General features: G+C 38.0%; 1 protein-coding gene across 5 annotated transcripts in view; it reads right to left on the bottom strand.

Moving 5' to 3' along the window:
* The window catches only part of exo1 (exonuclease 1), a 90,351-nt gene that overhangs the window by 9,909 nt on the left and 62,943 nt on the right, over nt 1-17,499 (bottom strand). For all 5 annotated transcript variants that reach the window (XR_015758368.1, XM_087991211.1, XM_087991212.1 and 2 more), the window contains 8 exons: nt 12,208-12,383; nt 11,353-11,472; nt 10,794-10,921; nt 9,993-10,126; nt 9,215-9,427; nt 5,451-5,638; nt 3,024-3,120; nt 1,964-2,195 (listed from right to left, as the gene is read on the bottom strand). Coding sequence is in view for 4 of the 5 variants with exons in the window: in XM_087991211.1 (XP_087847337.1) it covers nt 1,964-2,195; nt 3,024-3,120; nt 5,451-5,638; nt 9,215-9,427; nt 9,993-10,126; nt 10,794-10,921; nt 11,353-11,472; nt 12,208-12,368 (1,273 nt within the window). In the remaining variant the exon portion in view is untranslated. The remainder of the gene's footprint in view (nt 1-1,963; nt 2,196-3,023; nt 3,121-5,450; nt 5,639-9,214; nt 9,428-9,992; nt 10,127-10,793; nt 10,922-11,352; nt 11,473-12,207; nt 12,384-17,499) is intronic.

Here is a 17,499-nt window from a genome sequence, read left to right as displayed (position 1 = left end):
CTCCTCCCTTTTTAGGCATTTCTGGACAGCTGAAAATACAGTTAAGTCAATTTTTAAATGTTTCTTGGGGCTCCACAATCTTTCCAATGCCCCAAGAAATCCTGATGACCTGGGTTGGGTGGGTTAAAGGACCGTCCTGCTCCTGCTGCGATGCGAAGCTCTGCAGTGTGATCTTCTCAGATCGTGGCCATCTTAGATCGTCCCCCCCCCCCCGAATTCAACATGTTATACAAGCATGTGACTGATTTCTTCAGTTACTATCAATGGAATATTATACTACTGTAGCCATGTCAACATAACAGTGCTTCATCTTAGAAATCTTCCTGATCAGGGAACAGTGAACTTGACTTGTAGAAAAACCCATTTCATTGCATTATCACATAAGCAATTAAAGTCTTGAGGTCAGAAATTTCAATTTCAGAGGAAAGCATTCCACTCACCCACCCTGCTGCCCTGAATATACTTTGCTTTCCAAGATTGATCCTGTAATAGCTTTTCACAAACCAGAACAAGGACCAATGATGCTTGATGTGGTCTGTAATCAATGATGATAGTTACATCAGATATTCACTGCAATGTTCCTTGAGACTGCAAAAAATTTAGATTGTTCCGAGGAACAAACAAGATGCTTTTCTGGTGGCTAAGGCAAGAGATAGTTAAAAATCAACAGCTACAGAAGTATTGGGGTGAATAGAGGGTGAACAGGGTTACACGACTGTGTATTGGAACTGCAGCTGATAATAACTCTGGAGAAAGTGTCTCTGCTAAGTCAAATAGAAAATAAGATGATATGAGGGAAAGTTAGTAATCAAGGATCCAGGGAAATGTGCCAAGATGTCTTCATAATTAGGACAATAGGCTTAGAGAGACCAGACAAAATAGCAAACCAAGTTCTGGTGGAAATTGAAATTAAGGATGAAGTGTCATTCAGAGCATATGCTATCTTCCAGCAGCATATCTCATAGGAACAGGAGTAGACTATTCAGCCCCTTGAGCCTGTTCCACCATTCAATGAGACCATGGCTGATTTATCTACATTTGCCTGCCTTTGGCCCATATCCCTTAATATTTTTGCTTAACAAAAATTTATCTATCTCAGATTTAAAATAAATAGCTGATCCTGTATCCATGTTTATTTGTTAAAGAGAGCTCCAAATCTCTACCATGCCTTGTGTGTAGGAATGCCTCCTAACATTTCTACGAAATCGTTTGGCCCTAATTCTCAGACGATGCCCCCTTATTAGAGAATCCCCAGAAATAGTGTAATCTACACTGTCTTCTCCTGAGTGAGGAGCTCAGTGTGAAGATGTAATTTTAAATGTGAGTAAGGTGGAATAACCAAAGCTGCTCAAAAGAGGAGAATGTGGCAGAGGAGTGGCTGGAGACACCCAGTGTTATCGAGTGATAAGGGTCAATGACATCACTCCAGTGATTTGGCCAAGAGCAGTTTCATCAGGGGCTAGCTATCATCAACTGAGAGTCAGGTTTCCAACAACATCAATAAAATCATTCAGAAGGATGAGGGACAATGTGAGCTTTGGTCCCGAGTAAACAGATATTTTAGGAGACGATTTAGAGCTCGTCAGATATTATTGATCCATTGAAAAGTGAAACAGGAGTCACTAGAGTTGAAGTCTAAAAGCTGCAAAGGAATGTGCAAGTCGGTTAGAGCTAGGTTGGCTCACAGGCTAGAATCAAGAAATTTGAAAAGTCTCCAGAGATCTCAGGATCCACAGGAAAGACAGTCCTGACAGATGTGGAACTTATATATTGAAACCATATGATTAATGAAAAGCACCAATCTTTATTGTCCAATACAGATTGCCAGTTTACCCTCCACTGATTGCCCTTTTAACCAATATGTTTATTTCTTGATAAGATCTTTCCTGCTGAGCTTTATTATTGAATCCAAATTCTTACATACTACTACAAATGGAAAAGAAACAAGTCAAATCTTTGTTACCTTCTCTTGATCTTTTAGCCATCATCTCTCTATTGGAAAGTTTTAATCTTTTGATGTTGATAATTTTCTCTTTACCCCGAGTGCAGGGTCTTTCTGGTGATATTTGTGCCTTTGGGACTGAAAGTTGATTTTCACATGTTCTGTACTCTTTACTCCATATACTAAGCATATGTGGCAGTTCCTGCTTCGTCACTGCTTTGTCATTTTTCCCAAGAGTAATTTTCGCTGGAGTCTGAGAACAAAATGTCATATCTAATTGTTTGTTTTACAAAGGAGGGATTATAATGTGCATTTCATGACAATAGGACACCCTCGAAGTATCCCACTACCAACTTCAAAATTCTTGGAAGTGCAATTATTGCCATCATAACTTCTTAATAAAATTTGTTATCAAAATCTCAAACAGCAATGAGACAACCTGTTGCTATAAGGGTGCTTTAGAAAGAAATATTGGCTAAAATGAAAATAGCATACACAGATCCATCTACTTCAAGTTAAAGATATGTAATCTTTAACAGCATAAACTAAAATGACTGAAACCCAGATCTATAAGAAAAAGTGTTTGATTAAAGGGACAGAATTTCATTAATGGTCATTTTAAATACATTCCAGATCAAAAACAAAATTCACTTTAGAAGCTTAATTTGAATGCACCTGAACTGAGAATTTCAACATTGGCTAGCCACTGCAATGTACTTGACAACCTTTTTCTTGGCATGGGCATTTATGAATTAGCATCTCTAATAGTCTCAAGCTCTAGCTTTTGGGATTATCTATAACTATCCCAAAACAGCTTTTGCAAAAAAGTATACTTGGCAAAGGAAGTCCAAAAGACCTTTGATATTTGTATGGGGAGGTAGAGAGGAGAAGGCATAGGAGCTAATTAAACTAGGCATTTTGTCTTAGTTACTTTGCACAATGTTTCCCTTTTACTCGTGAGAGAATTATGAAGGATATCATATATAATACATTAGACTGTAAACAACATAATAGTTGACTTTGTAGAAATTGTTAAAATTGACATATGCAACTTGAAATCATTACATCAGTTGCACATTACCTGGAAACTACATGGGTTATAATTATCTCTGGTCTCCAATGTTCTGACATCTATATTTCCAAGAGCTATATGAAGAGCCTTCTCATCACCAAAATGACTGCGAGTAGCTGGGTTAAGGTGCAAAATATTAACAACAAACCATCAATGGGAAGAAGACCAATCTAAACCACAATACAATATTGTTTATCCAACAATGCCCAATAAGTAAACTTACTTGAGCTCCCAAATAAAAGGACACACAAATAAAATGCACAATGAATGGTACAAAACAAAAATAGTCTTTCATTAAAATCAACAGATAATATAGTAAAGTATAGTATTGAGGCATATTTGATTTACATAAATAGGCTATTCCCATAGGATGTAGGAGAAGTAGGCCATTCAGCCCATCATTTCAATGAGACTGTGGAGGAATTGATAATACTCAACTCCACGTTCCTGTCTTTTCCCTATGCTAATTTAAAATGTCTATCTCCGCCTTCAATGTTCTTTATGACTCAGTCTGGACAGCTTTCTGTGATAAAAGATTTCCAGAGTCATTACCACCAGAAAATAAATGCCTCCTCCTCTGTCTTCCTCTCAGATTTTAGTTCTGGCTCTTTCTATTCGGCATAAAGTGCCTCTCAACAGTTAACCTTGACCCCCAAAACAAAAGACTGCAGGAAAACCTTAACAGGGGTATTGGGTGGCTCAGGACACATATGCAATGTCCGTTAAACACCCAAGCCACCACCAAATTTCTGTGAGCTCAAGGATAAGTGGACCTCTGACAACAGCAGAGGTAAGTGAGCAATACCAGATGTCCATGTAATGTCTTTGAGGGAGTATAACATTGGTTTACAAGAATGGACCTGGACTTCAGGGATTACACTATGAGAGATTATACAAATTACGGCTGTTTTCTCTAAATTTAGAAGGTTTGGGGATGATCTGATTAACACCTTAAAGACAATAACAGGAAAAGATAGGGTATATAAACTATTGCCACTGCTTGGATATTCCAGAACTAGAGAGGGGTGCTGGAAAAGCACAGCAGGTCAGGCAGCATCTGAGGAGCAGGAGAATCGATGTTTCGGGTAGAAGGCTGTCATCAGGAATGAACCTTCATTTCTGATGAAGGGCTTATGCCCGAAACGTCGATTCTCCTGCTCCTCGGATGCTGCCTGACCTGCTGTGTTTTCCAGCATCATACTCTCACTCTGGTCTCCAGCATCTGCAGTCCTCACTTTCTACTATTCCAGAACTAGGCATTGTTTAAATATTAGGGCCAGATTGTCAGGAGAGATGTTAGAAAGCATTCCTACACACAAAGTGTGGTAGAGGTTTGGAACACTCTTCCACAAATGGCAATGGATGCAGGACCAGTCCTTAACTTTAAATCTGAGGTAGGAACATTTGCTTAACAAAATATTTGTCTATGCTCCACCCCTAGCTAAATTAGGGACAATTTTCCCAACACAGAAATTGGATTATACAAACAAACTGTAAAAAAAAAATACTGGTTACGCTAATTAATAAGTAAGGGAACTAGAACAAATACAAACTTATGTAAAGCATACTGCCCAGCATAATGAAGTGTTTCTGGATCAACATCTCTGCTCTATTCTCCCACCCCATCAAAATCGCCAGTTCAGCAGATTTGAATAAATTGAGTTTGACATTTGGAATTGCACTGCATTCCTTTTATGAAGTAGCTTGTCAGCAGCAAATTAAGATGGATTAATTATTTTTGCTGAAAAATTGCCTTCACTTTCACTGCAAACTTTGATGGAGAGAAGTTAAAATCACAAACATGGAGAGTGAGGCAAATTAAACCCTGTTAGTTTATTTCTAGGCTAACAGAGATTTTTGTGCAATAAGTGCAAGACTTAGGTCTTTACCTTGAACACAAGTTGTGTGACATTATGTGCAACACTATAAATTATTTTCACCACATCCACAAGCAGCTGCAGCACTCTGCAAATGGCAATCATTGATTAAGTTACTTCACAATGGATCAAAGTCAACAAAAGCAAATTGTTCCATGCAAACGTTTGTGAATAAATTCTCCTACTATATGTCAACTGTAAATTTAAAAATTTTAAATTTGATTATTTAATACTGCAAGGAAGCTCTGCACTGCCAAAAAGAGAGATAGTTGGGCAAAACTTCCTGGTTGAACTGCATAATCCCTCAATGAGATAGACCTTGTGCAGCCCATTGGCCAAATGACGCAGACAAACCCACATTCCATCAGCTGCAGAAAGACTTAACCTGCTAATTTCAGTTGTGTCTTTGAGCAACCCTTGTTTTCCTTTGGTATTTTCATGCCCTCTCCCTATGTTTGTATGATAGTTTTTAAAGTGAGACAAACTGTTTTTGAAAAAACTGGTTCACTAATTAATAAGTGAGGGAACTAGAACAAATACAGATATATGCAAAGGATACCGCCCAGCATAGTCAAGTACTTCTGGATCAACATCATCTGAGTAAGCATTTAAAGGAACAAGTTTCCGTTTCAATGGATCAAACACCAATTGGTATAGAAATGTGTTATTTGCCCGAATGAATCCATCTATATATTCTTCTGTAACAGTCAGGTTTGTCTTCAGATATTGCCCCATTTTCTTAATAACCTGTGATGGAAAGAATGCATGGGAGAAACACAAGAACATAACATAAAAACATAAGAAATTGGAGCAGGAGTAGGCCATCTGGCCCTTTGACCCTGCTTTGCCATTCAATAAAATCATGGCTGATCTTTTTGTGGACTCAGTCCACTTACCCACCTGCTCACCATAACCCTTAATTGAAACAGGTATTATTTTTTAGAATTAATTTTGAGAACCAAAATTGTCCAGAAAATTGTACCCATAAATAAACTCTAACTGAATTTAACAGTAGAGCTGAAGATTAATTTTATTGATACAGATGGAAAGGCGTTATGAACGCTACTGTTATTTCCCACCTTTACTGAAAGAAAGCCTTGTCATTTTCGAGAGTGCAATAGATTAAAAAAAAAAGCTACACATATTAGCAAAATTATTTAAATTTGTTGTGCAACTAGACAGGCAAACAAATTCCAAACATTAGATTAAAAACAACATGTATTACATGATAAATTAAATTGAATGAACACAAGGAAACTTTGTGAAAAAGTACTTGGAAGTAATCATAAACTTGTCACTTTTAGTGTCCAGATGTCAAAGCAACCAATGAAAAGGTCAACGCAAGTTCAGATTACAAAGCAAGCAAAGGAAAAGCCAATGCAAACCAGTATTTAAAGTTAGATCAGTGTTGGTATAAATTAGATTGGATATCCTGGTGGAAGATTACTGCACCACAACTTAGAAGAGTATAAAGGCAGTAGGGGTATACTTAAGAGAGAAATCAGGAGGGCAAAAAGGGGACATGAGATAGCTTTGGCAAATAGAGTTAAGGAGAATCCAAAGGGTTTTTTTACAAAGGCATTAAGGACAAAAGGGTAACTAGGGAGAAAATAGGGCCCCTCAAAGATCAGCAAGGCAGCCTTTGTGTGGAGCCGCAGGAGATAGGGGAGATACTAAATGAGTATTTTGCATTGGAATTTACTGTGGAAAAGGACATGGAAGATATCGACTGTAGGGAAATAGATGTTGACACTTTGCAAAATGTCCATATTACAGAGGAGGAATTGCTGAATGTCTTGAAATGGGTAAAGGTGGATAAATCCCCAGGACCTGATCAGGTGTACCCTAGAACTGTATGGGAAGCTAGGGAAGTGATTGCTGGGCCTCTTGCTAAGATATTTGTATCATCGATAGTCACAGGTGAGATGCCGGAAGACTGGAAGTTGGCTAACGTGTTGTCACCGTTTAAGAAGGGTGGTAAAGGCAAGCCAGGAAACTATAAACCAGTGAGCCTGACATCGGTGGTAGGCAAGTTATTGGAGGGAATCTTGAGGGACAGGATGTACATGTATTTGGAAAGGCAAGTACTGATTAGGGATAGTCAACATGGCTTTGTGTGTGGGAAATCATGCCTCACAAACTTGATTGAATTTTTTGAAGAAGTAACAAAGAGGATTGATGAGGGTAGAAGGGTGGACATGGTCAATATGGACTTCAGTAAGGCATTCGACAAGGTTCCCATAGGAGACTGGTTAGCAAGGTTAGATCTCATGGAATACAGTGAGAACTAGCCATTTGAATACAGAATTGGCTCAAAGGCAGAAGACGCAGGGTGGTGGTGAAGGGTTGTTTTTCAGACTGGAGGCCTGGGACCAGTGGAGTGCCACAAGGATCAGTGCTGGGTCCACTACTTTTCGTCACTTATATAAATGATTTGGATGTAAGCATAAGAGGTATCGTTAGTATGTTTGCAGATGACACCAAAATTGGAGGTGCAGTGGACAGTGAAGAAGATTATTTCAGATTACAATGGGATCGTGATCAGATGGGCCAATGGGCTGAAAAGTGGCAGATGGAGTTTAATTTAGTTAAATGTGAGGTGCTGTATTTTGGGAAAGCCGGACTTATACACTTAATGGTAAGGTCCTAGGGAGTGTTGCTGAACAAAGAGAACTTAGAGTATAGGTCCTTGAAAGTGGAGTTGCAAGTAGATAGGATAGTGAAGGAGGTGTTTGGTATGCTTTGATAAGTGAATCAAATTGGTTGACATCTGGCACCTATGATTCTGTGAACCACTGGAGGAGGCAGATATAGATCATTCATTTGGCACTTTTGACTGAAGATGGATGCAAATGTTTCAGTGTTATCTTTTGTACTGATGTGCTAAATTCCCCCATCAATGAAGATGGGGATATTTTAGGAGCTTCCTCTTCCAGAAAGTTGATAAATTATCTACTGGATGTGGCAAGATTACAAATCTTAGATCTGATTTGTTGGTTGTGAGATTGCTTCAGCCAGTCTTTTGCATGCTGCTTGACATGCTCATAGTCTTGTATTGTAGCTTCAGCAGGTTGACTTGTTTATCTTAAGGTAAGCCTTGAGTTGCTCCTGGCATACTCTCCAACACGCTTCCTTGAAGTGAAGCAGGAGTGACTGCTCTTAACTTGGTTTAATAAGTGGCAAATAACATTCATACCATAAAAATGCCAAGCAAAGACCATCTCCAACAGGATAGAACCCAATCTTCACCCTTTGATGTTCAATGGCATTATACTAACAATAACCTGAGGGTTACCATTGACCAGAAACTAAACAAGGCCAGCCATATAAATACGGTGTCTAAAAGAGCACATCAGAAGTTAGGAATTTTTCTGTGAGTTACTCATCGCCTGTCTCCCAATGCTGGTTTATCAACTGCAAGGCCCAAGTCAGGTGTGAGATGGAATATTGTCCACTTACTTGTATGGGTACAGATCTAACAACACTCGTTTAGCACCCCATCCACTGCTTTCAACATTCATTCTCTTCACCACTGATGTACAGTGGTATCCACAAGATGTACAGCTGTAATTTGCAAAGCTTCCTCAGACTACACCTTCTAAACCAGAGCCCACTAGTAGCTAGAAGGTCAAGGGAAGCAGATGCATTGGAGCACCACCACTTGCACTTGTCCCTCCAGGCCACACATCACCTGGACTTAGAAGCATATAGCAGGTCCTTTACTGTCACCACATCAAAATCCTTGAATTCCCTTCATAACAGAACTATGGGTGCCTCAACCACAGGAGTTCAAGAAAGCAGCTCACCACCACCTTCTCCAGGGTAATTATTGCTGGCTTAGCCAGTGATGCCCACATCCCACGAAAGATTAAAAAACTTCAGTAAAAGAAATGATAAAGGTTGAAGACTCTCACTATTTTGTACTTTGAAAATAGCAAAATAAGAGTAAACTGAACTCCTTATATCAACAAACACCATTAAACCATGCAAACCTGTCCATCAGGCAGAATGGGGAAGAAGTTCCATGACTTCCTGCTGTAACATCTGCAAAAGCCCCGAGAGAATGTGCATGAACTGTATTTTGTTATTTTTAAGAAAAAAATTCTCCTCCAGAATTACAATGATCTTTGGTGATTACTGGCACATCTGTTGGTGTCAGTGGACTAGACTAGGGTCATTATTTTTGTCATACAGTCCAAGTTTCAATAAATATTCTGCCTTAACAAACCTTAAAGACAACTTTCCTTAAGTAATTTATGCTTCCTCATTCTCTTGTAGGTATTGTTACTTAAGTGTATAACAAGCACAAGTCCAAAAACTCACCGTAATGATATCTGGATTGTTTGCAATCCTTAGAAGCTTGCATGCTTTCGCTAAACCAATTCCATGAATAGATGCCAAATAATCACATCCCGATAAAATACACATATATCTGAACTTCTCTTCAGTGAATATGTTGCCGAGCTGTTTACATCTGCCAAACTGAGCTCTGTCAATTTCTATGCCATTCCCATTCTTGTCCACTTTCAGTACAACCTAAAAGTGCAATGAAAATATCAAGCTATTTTCCATTTGTTCAACTCCAGTATTTAAGTTGTAATACTGACATGAAGAAAGTCCTCCTCCACTGCTTGTGGCTACAGGCCTTTGCAAATTAATTTAACCACAAGTTAGTATAATGTAGGAGTTGCCCTACTGTAAAGTGCAAAGAACTTCTTCAGTCTCACTCAGGAAACAGGTTAAAATGAATCATCTCAGTTTAATCCCCCATCTGACAAAAAATTATCAGGAGGTGCTATGCACGATCCCATATTTGTATTAAAACAGCCAATCTCAGTTGAAGAGGAGGAAGTTTCTGCATAAAAACAAGAATTATACTCAAAAAAGTGGTGAAAGAGCAGGGATTTTGTTTAAAAAAAAACTGAAAATTTCTGTCTAAAAAATACCAACCCAACTATCTTTCTACTTCAAAAAATAATTTTGGTGACCTGACATCATGGAACATTGTCAAACAATCTACGCCTCAATTTAAAAAAAGTTATATTAATAAAAGCATTCATTTGAAAGAAACAAAAAAAAACTTATGGCATTTCTTATTTACCTTTTTACATCCAAATGCCAACAGATCTGAATCTTCTGTAATAACTGCTTGAGCAATGCCAATCTTATTTAAGTAAGCCAATTGAGCATCTGCTTCATAAGGTGCTACAATACAATCCATTCCCCTCATTCTTGCTGCCTGTATTGGTACAAAAAAAAAGAACAAAATTGTTATTTCTTTTAAAACAAATTGTCTTATTTAATTTCCTTTGCACTGCAATCCATAATCAATAACAATATAAAATGCTATTGCAAAACCAAAAGACAACAGCTGAAATGGAAACCTGAGATGATTCCCTCTCCATTACCAAATCTTAAACCAATTATCTTCCCAAACAGCAGGTCAGACTTGGGGATGGAATGGACTTCCTAAAAAAAATTATGATGTTTTAATAAATTCAGTCATGAAATCAGGAGAAATGTCTTGACCCATAGAGCAATGAAAAGTGTAATGTTCTACCACATGCAGCAGGTATACTATCATGGTGAAGAACACAGATGCCTTCAAGGCAAAGTTGGATATGCCCATGAGGGAGAAAGGACTAGAGAAATATGCTATCAAAATTAGTTTGGAGAGGGAAGAGGCTTGCAATGACGCACAAATACGGACATGGACCAGTTAGGCTGAGCAGCCAATTTCTGTGATGTACATTCTTTGTAATATAAAGCTGGGAATTTGAGAAGTATTTTGGAAAGATCTAAACAATGGCCAGAAAAATCACGAGGATAGAAATAAAAATCTGAACTTACAAACTGAGTTCTATGCACAAGTTACAGAAGCAGAAAGTAAACATGTAATCACTTGCTTTTATGACTTCATAAGCCATGGCAGATGTTATGTTGACAGACCGGGTAAAACACTCTCTAGCTTCTTTTGTCTTCCCTTCGCGAAGGTACTGCTTTCCTTTCTGCAAGTTTGCTTGCCTACGTCTGTAAGGCAGAAAACCAAAGCATAAATGTGTCTTAATCATATGCATGAACAGCTGCACAGATAAGTGACACAAATTAGAACAGTAGTATATAACAGCAGATTACTGCTGAGAGCAAGAAACTCATCATGTTGCAGCTGGCACTAAAAAAAACTTTAACTAGATTTATTGCTCAATAATCTAGCCCTCAGGAATATTAAGTTATTTCTATAGTACATTGATTGAAAATAATAACAACATTTTAATAAATAGAGTTTCGTTATTTGTAAGAAATGAAAAATGTTTAGCCAGTTATACATTTAGCTAATGCAGCATGTTAAATAAAACAATGAACCAGCACTTTACTTTCTCTAAGTTATCATTAGTAAACACACCAAGAAAATCTCCGAAACCATAGGAACCATAAACTCATTGTAGACATTTACGACTTACAATCTTCGAGCCTTTTCAACTGCTTCTTTAGAAGGTAAAGTGCATCCATCAAAAACTAAGATTGGCTTGACTCCAAATGAGTCCAACATTTCAACAAATTTCATACAATAATTGACATATCTGAAACAAAAGACAAATTTAGAAGTATTAAAAAAAAAATCACAAAATAAACCAAAAATCAAGCTGTTTAAATGAAATACATCTATATATTTGTAAGCAATTTAAAGCATATTGATGACTTTTCATCAAAATGACATAAAACATTAACTGTTTCTCTCTATATGGATGCTGTCTGGCCTGTTAGTTGATAAAAACAGATATTGCTGTAAGTAAAGCATACCATGGTCAAGTACAACACAGAATAATTCACAGGAGGAAAATCAGTTATTGTTATTGCTTATCTGGGTAATATTGGCAATTTGATGAAATATAGACAGTTGTGCGTTACAGATTTACGAACTAGAATAAGACTGTTTAAGGATATTGCACTCAGGAATCTACCTCTCAACAACATTTATTAAAATAAGAATAACGTGGCATTTTGTTAAATTGATAGTTTATAAATTCCATATCTCCCCTTATCATTAATCTTGAAATGACAGTTTTGTTCCCTTGCAGTTCGAATGACTAGCATTTCAAGGGGAAATAATTTACAAATGGTTTCTCCAATTAGAAATCATATTTGCATATGGACAAGAGTCAATTTTTAGTCATTTTATCACATGGCATTGGGTGGTTTTAACCAATAAGATTTATCAAACAAACTAAAAAAATGCAGAAAATAATTCTACTGTAAATATTTCATGGTGAAGTAAACATAATACGAGTTTAAAAAAGCAGCAAGAAGGAACTTACTGATCAGTCTGTTCTCCTTGTGCTAATTTATCAGCACATGCAAAAGCTCCTTTGTGCAGCCAGCAGTACATATCCAATGCCACAGTCTGTCCTTTGTACTTCTTGATATGAATTGGTTCTGAGGCTTCCTTAACAAACTGCAGTAATCCTTGAATCCCCATGGTCTGCTTTTATTTCTGAAGGATTAAAGTTTTCACAAGTACTCATAGGCTAAAATACATGGCATGTAATTTGAATATTAGTAAAAGTTAAAGTACCGATGATCAAGTCCAATCTAGTCCTTATAAGTGCTTTATCATTCATTTGAACTGAGGGCAGGTTATTGAGGTTTTTACAATACTAAAATTGGCTGCAGCATAAACAGCTGTTTATAGTGGTAAAGTACTGAGACTACAAAACAGTTGCAAAATACTGTCCCAATTAACAGTCAAGTAAATGCACCTTCTGTACTACTTACGAATTTTCAAACGTGCTTTGAGTATATTAAAAAGGAGCTGTTTAGATCAGTTAATCAAACTCTTGATTCTGAGTCAGAAGGTTGCAGTTTCAGTATGGGCCTTGCACATATTTCACTATTTACATTTAAACCAATGTTGATGAATCTTTTAGATGTAAGTCAACACAACACTGCCCAACACTCATGTTGAATATTCTTTGTTCCAGTTCTATTTGGATCTTTAGTAGAATCTCTTTTTATGTTGATAACTGTGATAGTATTACTCCCTGTTTGTGCTCAAGTTCAAAGAATTTTATTATAATAAAAGCATCAGCAGGTGCTGGAAATCTGAAATTAACAGAAAATGCTAGAGTAACTACAGATGTCTGGCAGCAGCTGTGGAAAGAGAAAGAGTTGACACTTCGAGTCTAGTCTCATTCTTTGCTAGAGAGAATTTTATTAATTTAGTTTCAAACTTCTATCCTTTTTTATTCTTATGTAGTTCAAAGAATCTTCCTTTCCATTAGCATTTTTTTGTTCCTTCTTCTATTGTCATTTATTATTACAAGTCAATCAGTTCCTGCAATTGTATTTCTTATTAACCAGCTACTTCTAAAGACTCCAGTTCCATCTTCCAGATTTCCACCTGCATTGCAAATACTCTCAGGGTATCACTTTTCAAAGCTTCCAAAATATCCTTTTTGCCTCACTCACAGCAAACAGGACTGTTGGCCAATTCCCATGTTATTGCTCCATTCTTTATCCTAATCCATGAAGTTGACAGTGTCTTTATCTTCATTCAAGAATCACCTTCAACCATGTCCTCCACTTGCAACATTATTTTCTCTGATCACCAGCTTTTTAAAGGAATCATTTCCCCCAAAAATCCAGATTTAATCATCACTCCCTGATAGGTTGCCTGGGCACTCAAAGCCAATGCAAAACATAACGATTCATCTACCGTCATTCCACTGCTCAAGACTCAAAACAACAGTCTAGTGAGACAATGAATAGTTAGGCAAAGCACTGTACAATTCAATGAACAATGGGTGTCTTTACAATGTGGAGACCAAATGCTGATTAAGTAACCATTTTGCAAAACACCTACATTTTATTCAAAGTTCCAGTAAGGATAATAGGCAGGTCTGCAGACAGGTTAAGATAGATACTGCACAATGTTATATCGAAGACAGGGAATAAAGAAGTGTGGTGTAAAATTCCAAGCAGTGGAATGTGGTGAAACGGTTAAAAATTATGTCCCAATACATGTGTGAATCTAACCGGAATGGAGGTGTTGCTTAGTCCCGTGTGAATCTTCTTATCTGTATGTAACCAGAATGGAATGTGTTTTTTAGCCTTGCTCTGCTGTTCACATGAATGTTTATATCTGGAAGGGAGTATATCAGCTGGAAAAGTCTCCAGTTCGGTGAGTCTGCTCCGGGGTTACGTTTAACCGCCGAGCGTGGGTTGTTGGCAACCGCTCTACGAGAACTGACGGCTCCCAGTTTTTGTAACATGTAGAGTGAGTATAAGCCAGACCCGTTGTGCGACACTGCGGGGAATAAAATGCCCATATTCTAGCAGACTCGCCTCTTGGTCGTTTGTTCTGTGTCAGACTACTCTCCTACGAACCTGACCTTGAGAATTTTTTAAAACATTTGGCGTAGTCGAGCAGGGTCAATCGCAATTGAGGAGAGATTTTGATACAGAACAATGTTTTGGAAAACGACTAAGAAACCAGAAGAACAAACTGTGGAGGTCCCGACCGTCCCGGGATGGCATGGATGTGGGCATGTACGTGGCAGTTTGTTTGAGAGAGGATCCCAGTCCTGCCGAAGAACCCCTTGCCTGGGGTACAGCGGAGGATGTGGGCATGTCCAAAAAGCTGAAGCGGAGTTAACAGAATTGAATGGGATTGAACTGAACTGAACTGAGTGGAACTGAAGTGAATCAAATTGAACGGAACAAAATGGAACTGAGCTAAATTGAATTGAAATGGACGGAACTGAATTGAACACAATTGAATTGAACTGAACAGACCTGAACTGAGCTGAATTGAATTACACTGAATTGACTGAACTGAAATTAACTGAAACGAATTGAACTGAATTAAGCATAATGTAACACATGTATTGGGCCAAGCAGTGGAATGTGGTGTAAAATTCCAAGCAGTGGAATGTGGTGAAACGGTTAAAAATTATGTCCCAATACATGTGTGAATCTAACCGGAATGGAGGTGTTGCTTAGTCCCGTGTGAATCTTCTTATCTGTATGTAACCAGAATGGAATGTGTTTTTTAGCCTTGCTCTGCTGTTCACATGAATGTTTATATCTGGAAGGGAGTATATCAGCTGGAAAAGTCTCCAGTTCGGTGAGTCTGCTCCGGGGTTACGTTTAACCGCCGAGCGTGGGTTGTTGGCAACCGCTCTACGAGAACTGACGGCTCCCAGTTTTTGTAACATGTAGAGTGAGTATAAGCCAGACCCGTTGTGCGACACTGCGGGGAATAAAATGCCCATATTCTAGCAGTCTCGCCTCTTGGTCGTTTGTTCTGTGTCAGACTACTCTCCTACGAACCTGACCTTGAGAATTTTTTAAAACAAGAAGGGTGATGGGTAGCTGTATAATTCAAAAACAACAATAGCATCAGCAAAAACAGGCATACTTAGCACAGAAATAAAGAGAATGCATAATGATTACAAAGAATATGAAAGGTAATTTGGTGATCGCATCACAGACAATTAAATTGTGGAAAGAAATATATGAGCAAATACGTGAAAAAAAAGACACATTATAATCATGGGGATTTCAACTACCCTCAAATAAACTGACAAAGGGAGGGAGCGAGTCAAAGGGGTGAAACGTTTACAGATATTAAAAGACTCCTTGCTAACACAAATTGCAAGGACATACCGCCAGACTTCGAAATGGAAAATAAATCAGAGGTAAGAAAAGCAAGCATGAGAAAAGAGTTAGGGAGTAGTTGTGATCAAAGTGCTATCTTAAAAAAATGTATAAAAAGTAGTTCTTATCTTCAAAAATGTACACCTAATTTAGTGTGATGTATGACAATGTCAATACATTTACATATGCAAAATCTTTGCAAGAGTTGGGCAGAAATGAGAATGATAAAATTGATATGGAATGAGAAAGGAACATGAACATGTGATGGGGCGGGGGGGTTCTTGAGGGACCTTATATCTTGGTCACCTAGGTTAACAGACTAAGCATGACTTACTCTATGAAGTTGACCAGCATTGCTTTCCAACTTCATCTAAATGGTAAATGTGCATTAGAAATTTTTTAAAAAAAATAGCTGCCACTAGGCTTGGTTTCCCATCAGACAGGTTTTTCAGTCTAAAACCATGGGTTCAACTTCTCAGCAATGCAAAGCTCTTCGGGGGCAATTACATTAATCATGTATTTACACAGAACAAGTTAGAGATGTCTGCAATCATAGAATTCTCCATGTTAAACACATGTGACAACTAACAATGTGGGACACAAATCCTGACTGCAAGCAATCTTGACCATGTCAACACAGGCAGTGTGAAAAGTATGATTTGCAGGCCAGAATTCATAAAGACAGTCATAAACTGCATAAGGCTACATAGCTGATTTTCTCTCACCCTGAACTGCAAGTACCCAGTATTTGCTAATAAGGTCTTATATGCAGTGCTGCCTTTCTCAAGTGAATGGGAGGTATTCATGAATCCTACTGCATTTAAAATCTCCTGCATTTGTATGACGTGGCTTGTGCCACATGCATCCATATACAGTCTACTAGATTTATCAGGTGCCATACAACCCTCTTATGAATGCAGTGTTTTCAAAAGTAAGGTTGGACTCTTTGGAGAAATGGGAACTAACCTTCAAATGGAGGTGGGCAAGGGGACAATGGTCATCTGACAAGATGGTCAAAAGGATTCAGGAAATTGAGTGACATAGCATAAGCTCCCTCCCTCATGTAGTGCATATTAGCAAATGCTTGCGGTAAAGACATTCCTCATCAGATGGTGCTCAATTGTTGTCTCCAAAAGGGAGATGGACTAAAAGAAGAAAAGAATGACCTAGAGAAGAGTTCCCTAACACTCAGATACAAAGCAGGATGCTGTTTTCACAATTTTCATTTACAGTTCCATGCCAACAGTCTGTTTTGTCTTCTATTATCAGTAAACAATTCCTAACTGTCTTTGTCTAATTAATTTATGTATCATATCTAAACTGCTGTTTCTTAAAATCTGTAAGCCATCAGACAATTGTTGATTGCTTGTGTTAGGTAACTGTGATCACAACCACCCCCCAAAAAAATCAACTGTGGAAGTGCTATTCACACCTAGCAATGATTGAACAGGTGTGCAGCTGGGGTTTAAATATGGTGCAGGTGGAAGTTGCAACTAGTTCCATTATTGTCAGTCCACCAAAACGTGACCACAGCACCAGAAAGGTGTAGTACATGAAACCCACTATTAAACTCCCTGAAATTGACAACTGATTTTTGTGGTTTAATTCAGCTCAATGACATTCTGAACTGATCACTTAAGATCCCAGGCATTGTCACAGGTTTATGGCTGTCTTGTTAAATTTCATGGCTGTCTCAGTAAGCATAACTTATACATCTATTCTTAAACCTCTGGACTTTAGAAGGATCATTGATCCAATAAGTTAACTGTGTTTCAGTTCGTTCTAAAAAAGACAAAATGCTGGAAAATCTCAGCAAGTCTGGCAGCATCTGTAAGCAGAGAAAAGAGCTGACGTTTCGAGTCTAACTGATCCTTTGTCAAAGCTGAGAGAGAAAAGGAAAGCAGTGAAGGTGAACAGAGGGAGAGAGACAAACAAAAATCCTGTCGGAGAGA

Source organism: Chiloscyllium plagiosum, unplaced genomic scaffold, assembly GCF_037043375.1.
Source record: "Chiloscyllium plagiosum isolate Xiang-an unplaced genomic scaffold, Cpla_swu_hap1 HiC_scaffold_10, whole genome shotgun sequence".
In the NCBI taxonomy this organism is placed as follows: domain Eukaryota; kingdom Metazoa; phylum Chordata; class Chondrichthyes; order Orectolobiformes; family Hemiscylliidae; genus Chiloscyllium; species Chiloscyllium plagiosum.
Note: the sequence above shows the minus strand (reverse complement) of the source record. Positions and strands in the feature narration are given on the sequence as shown.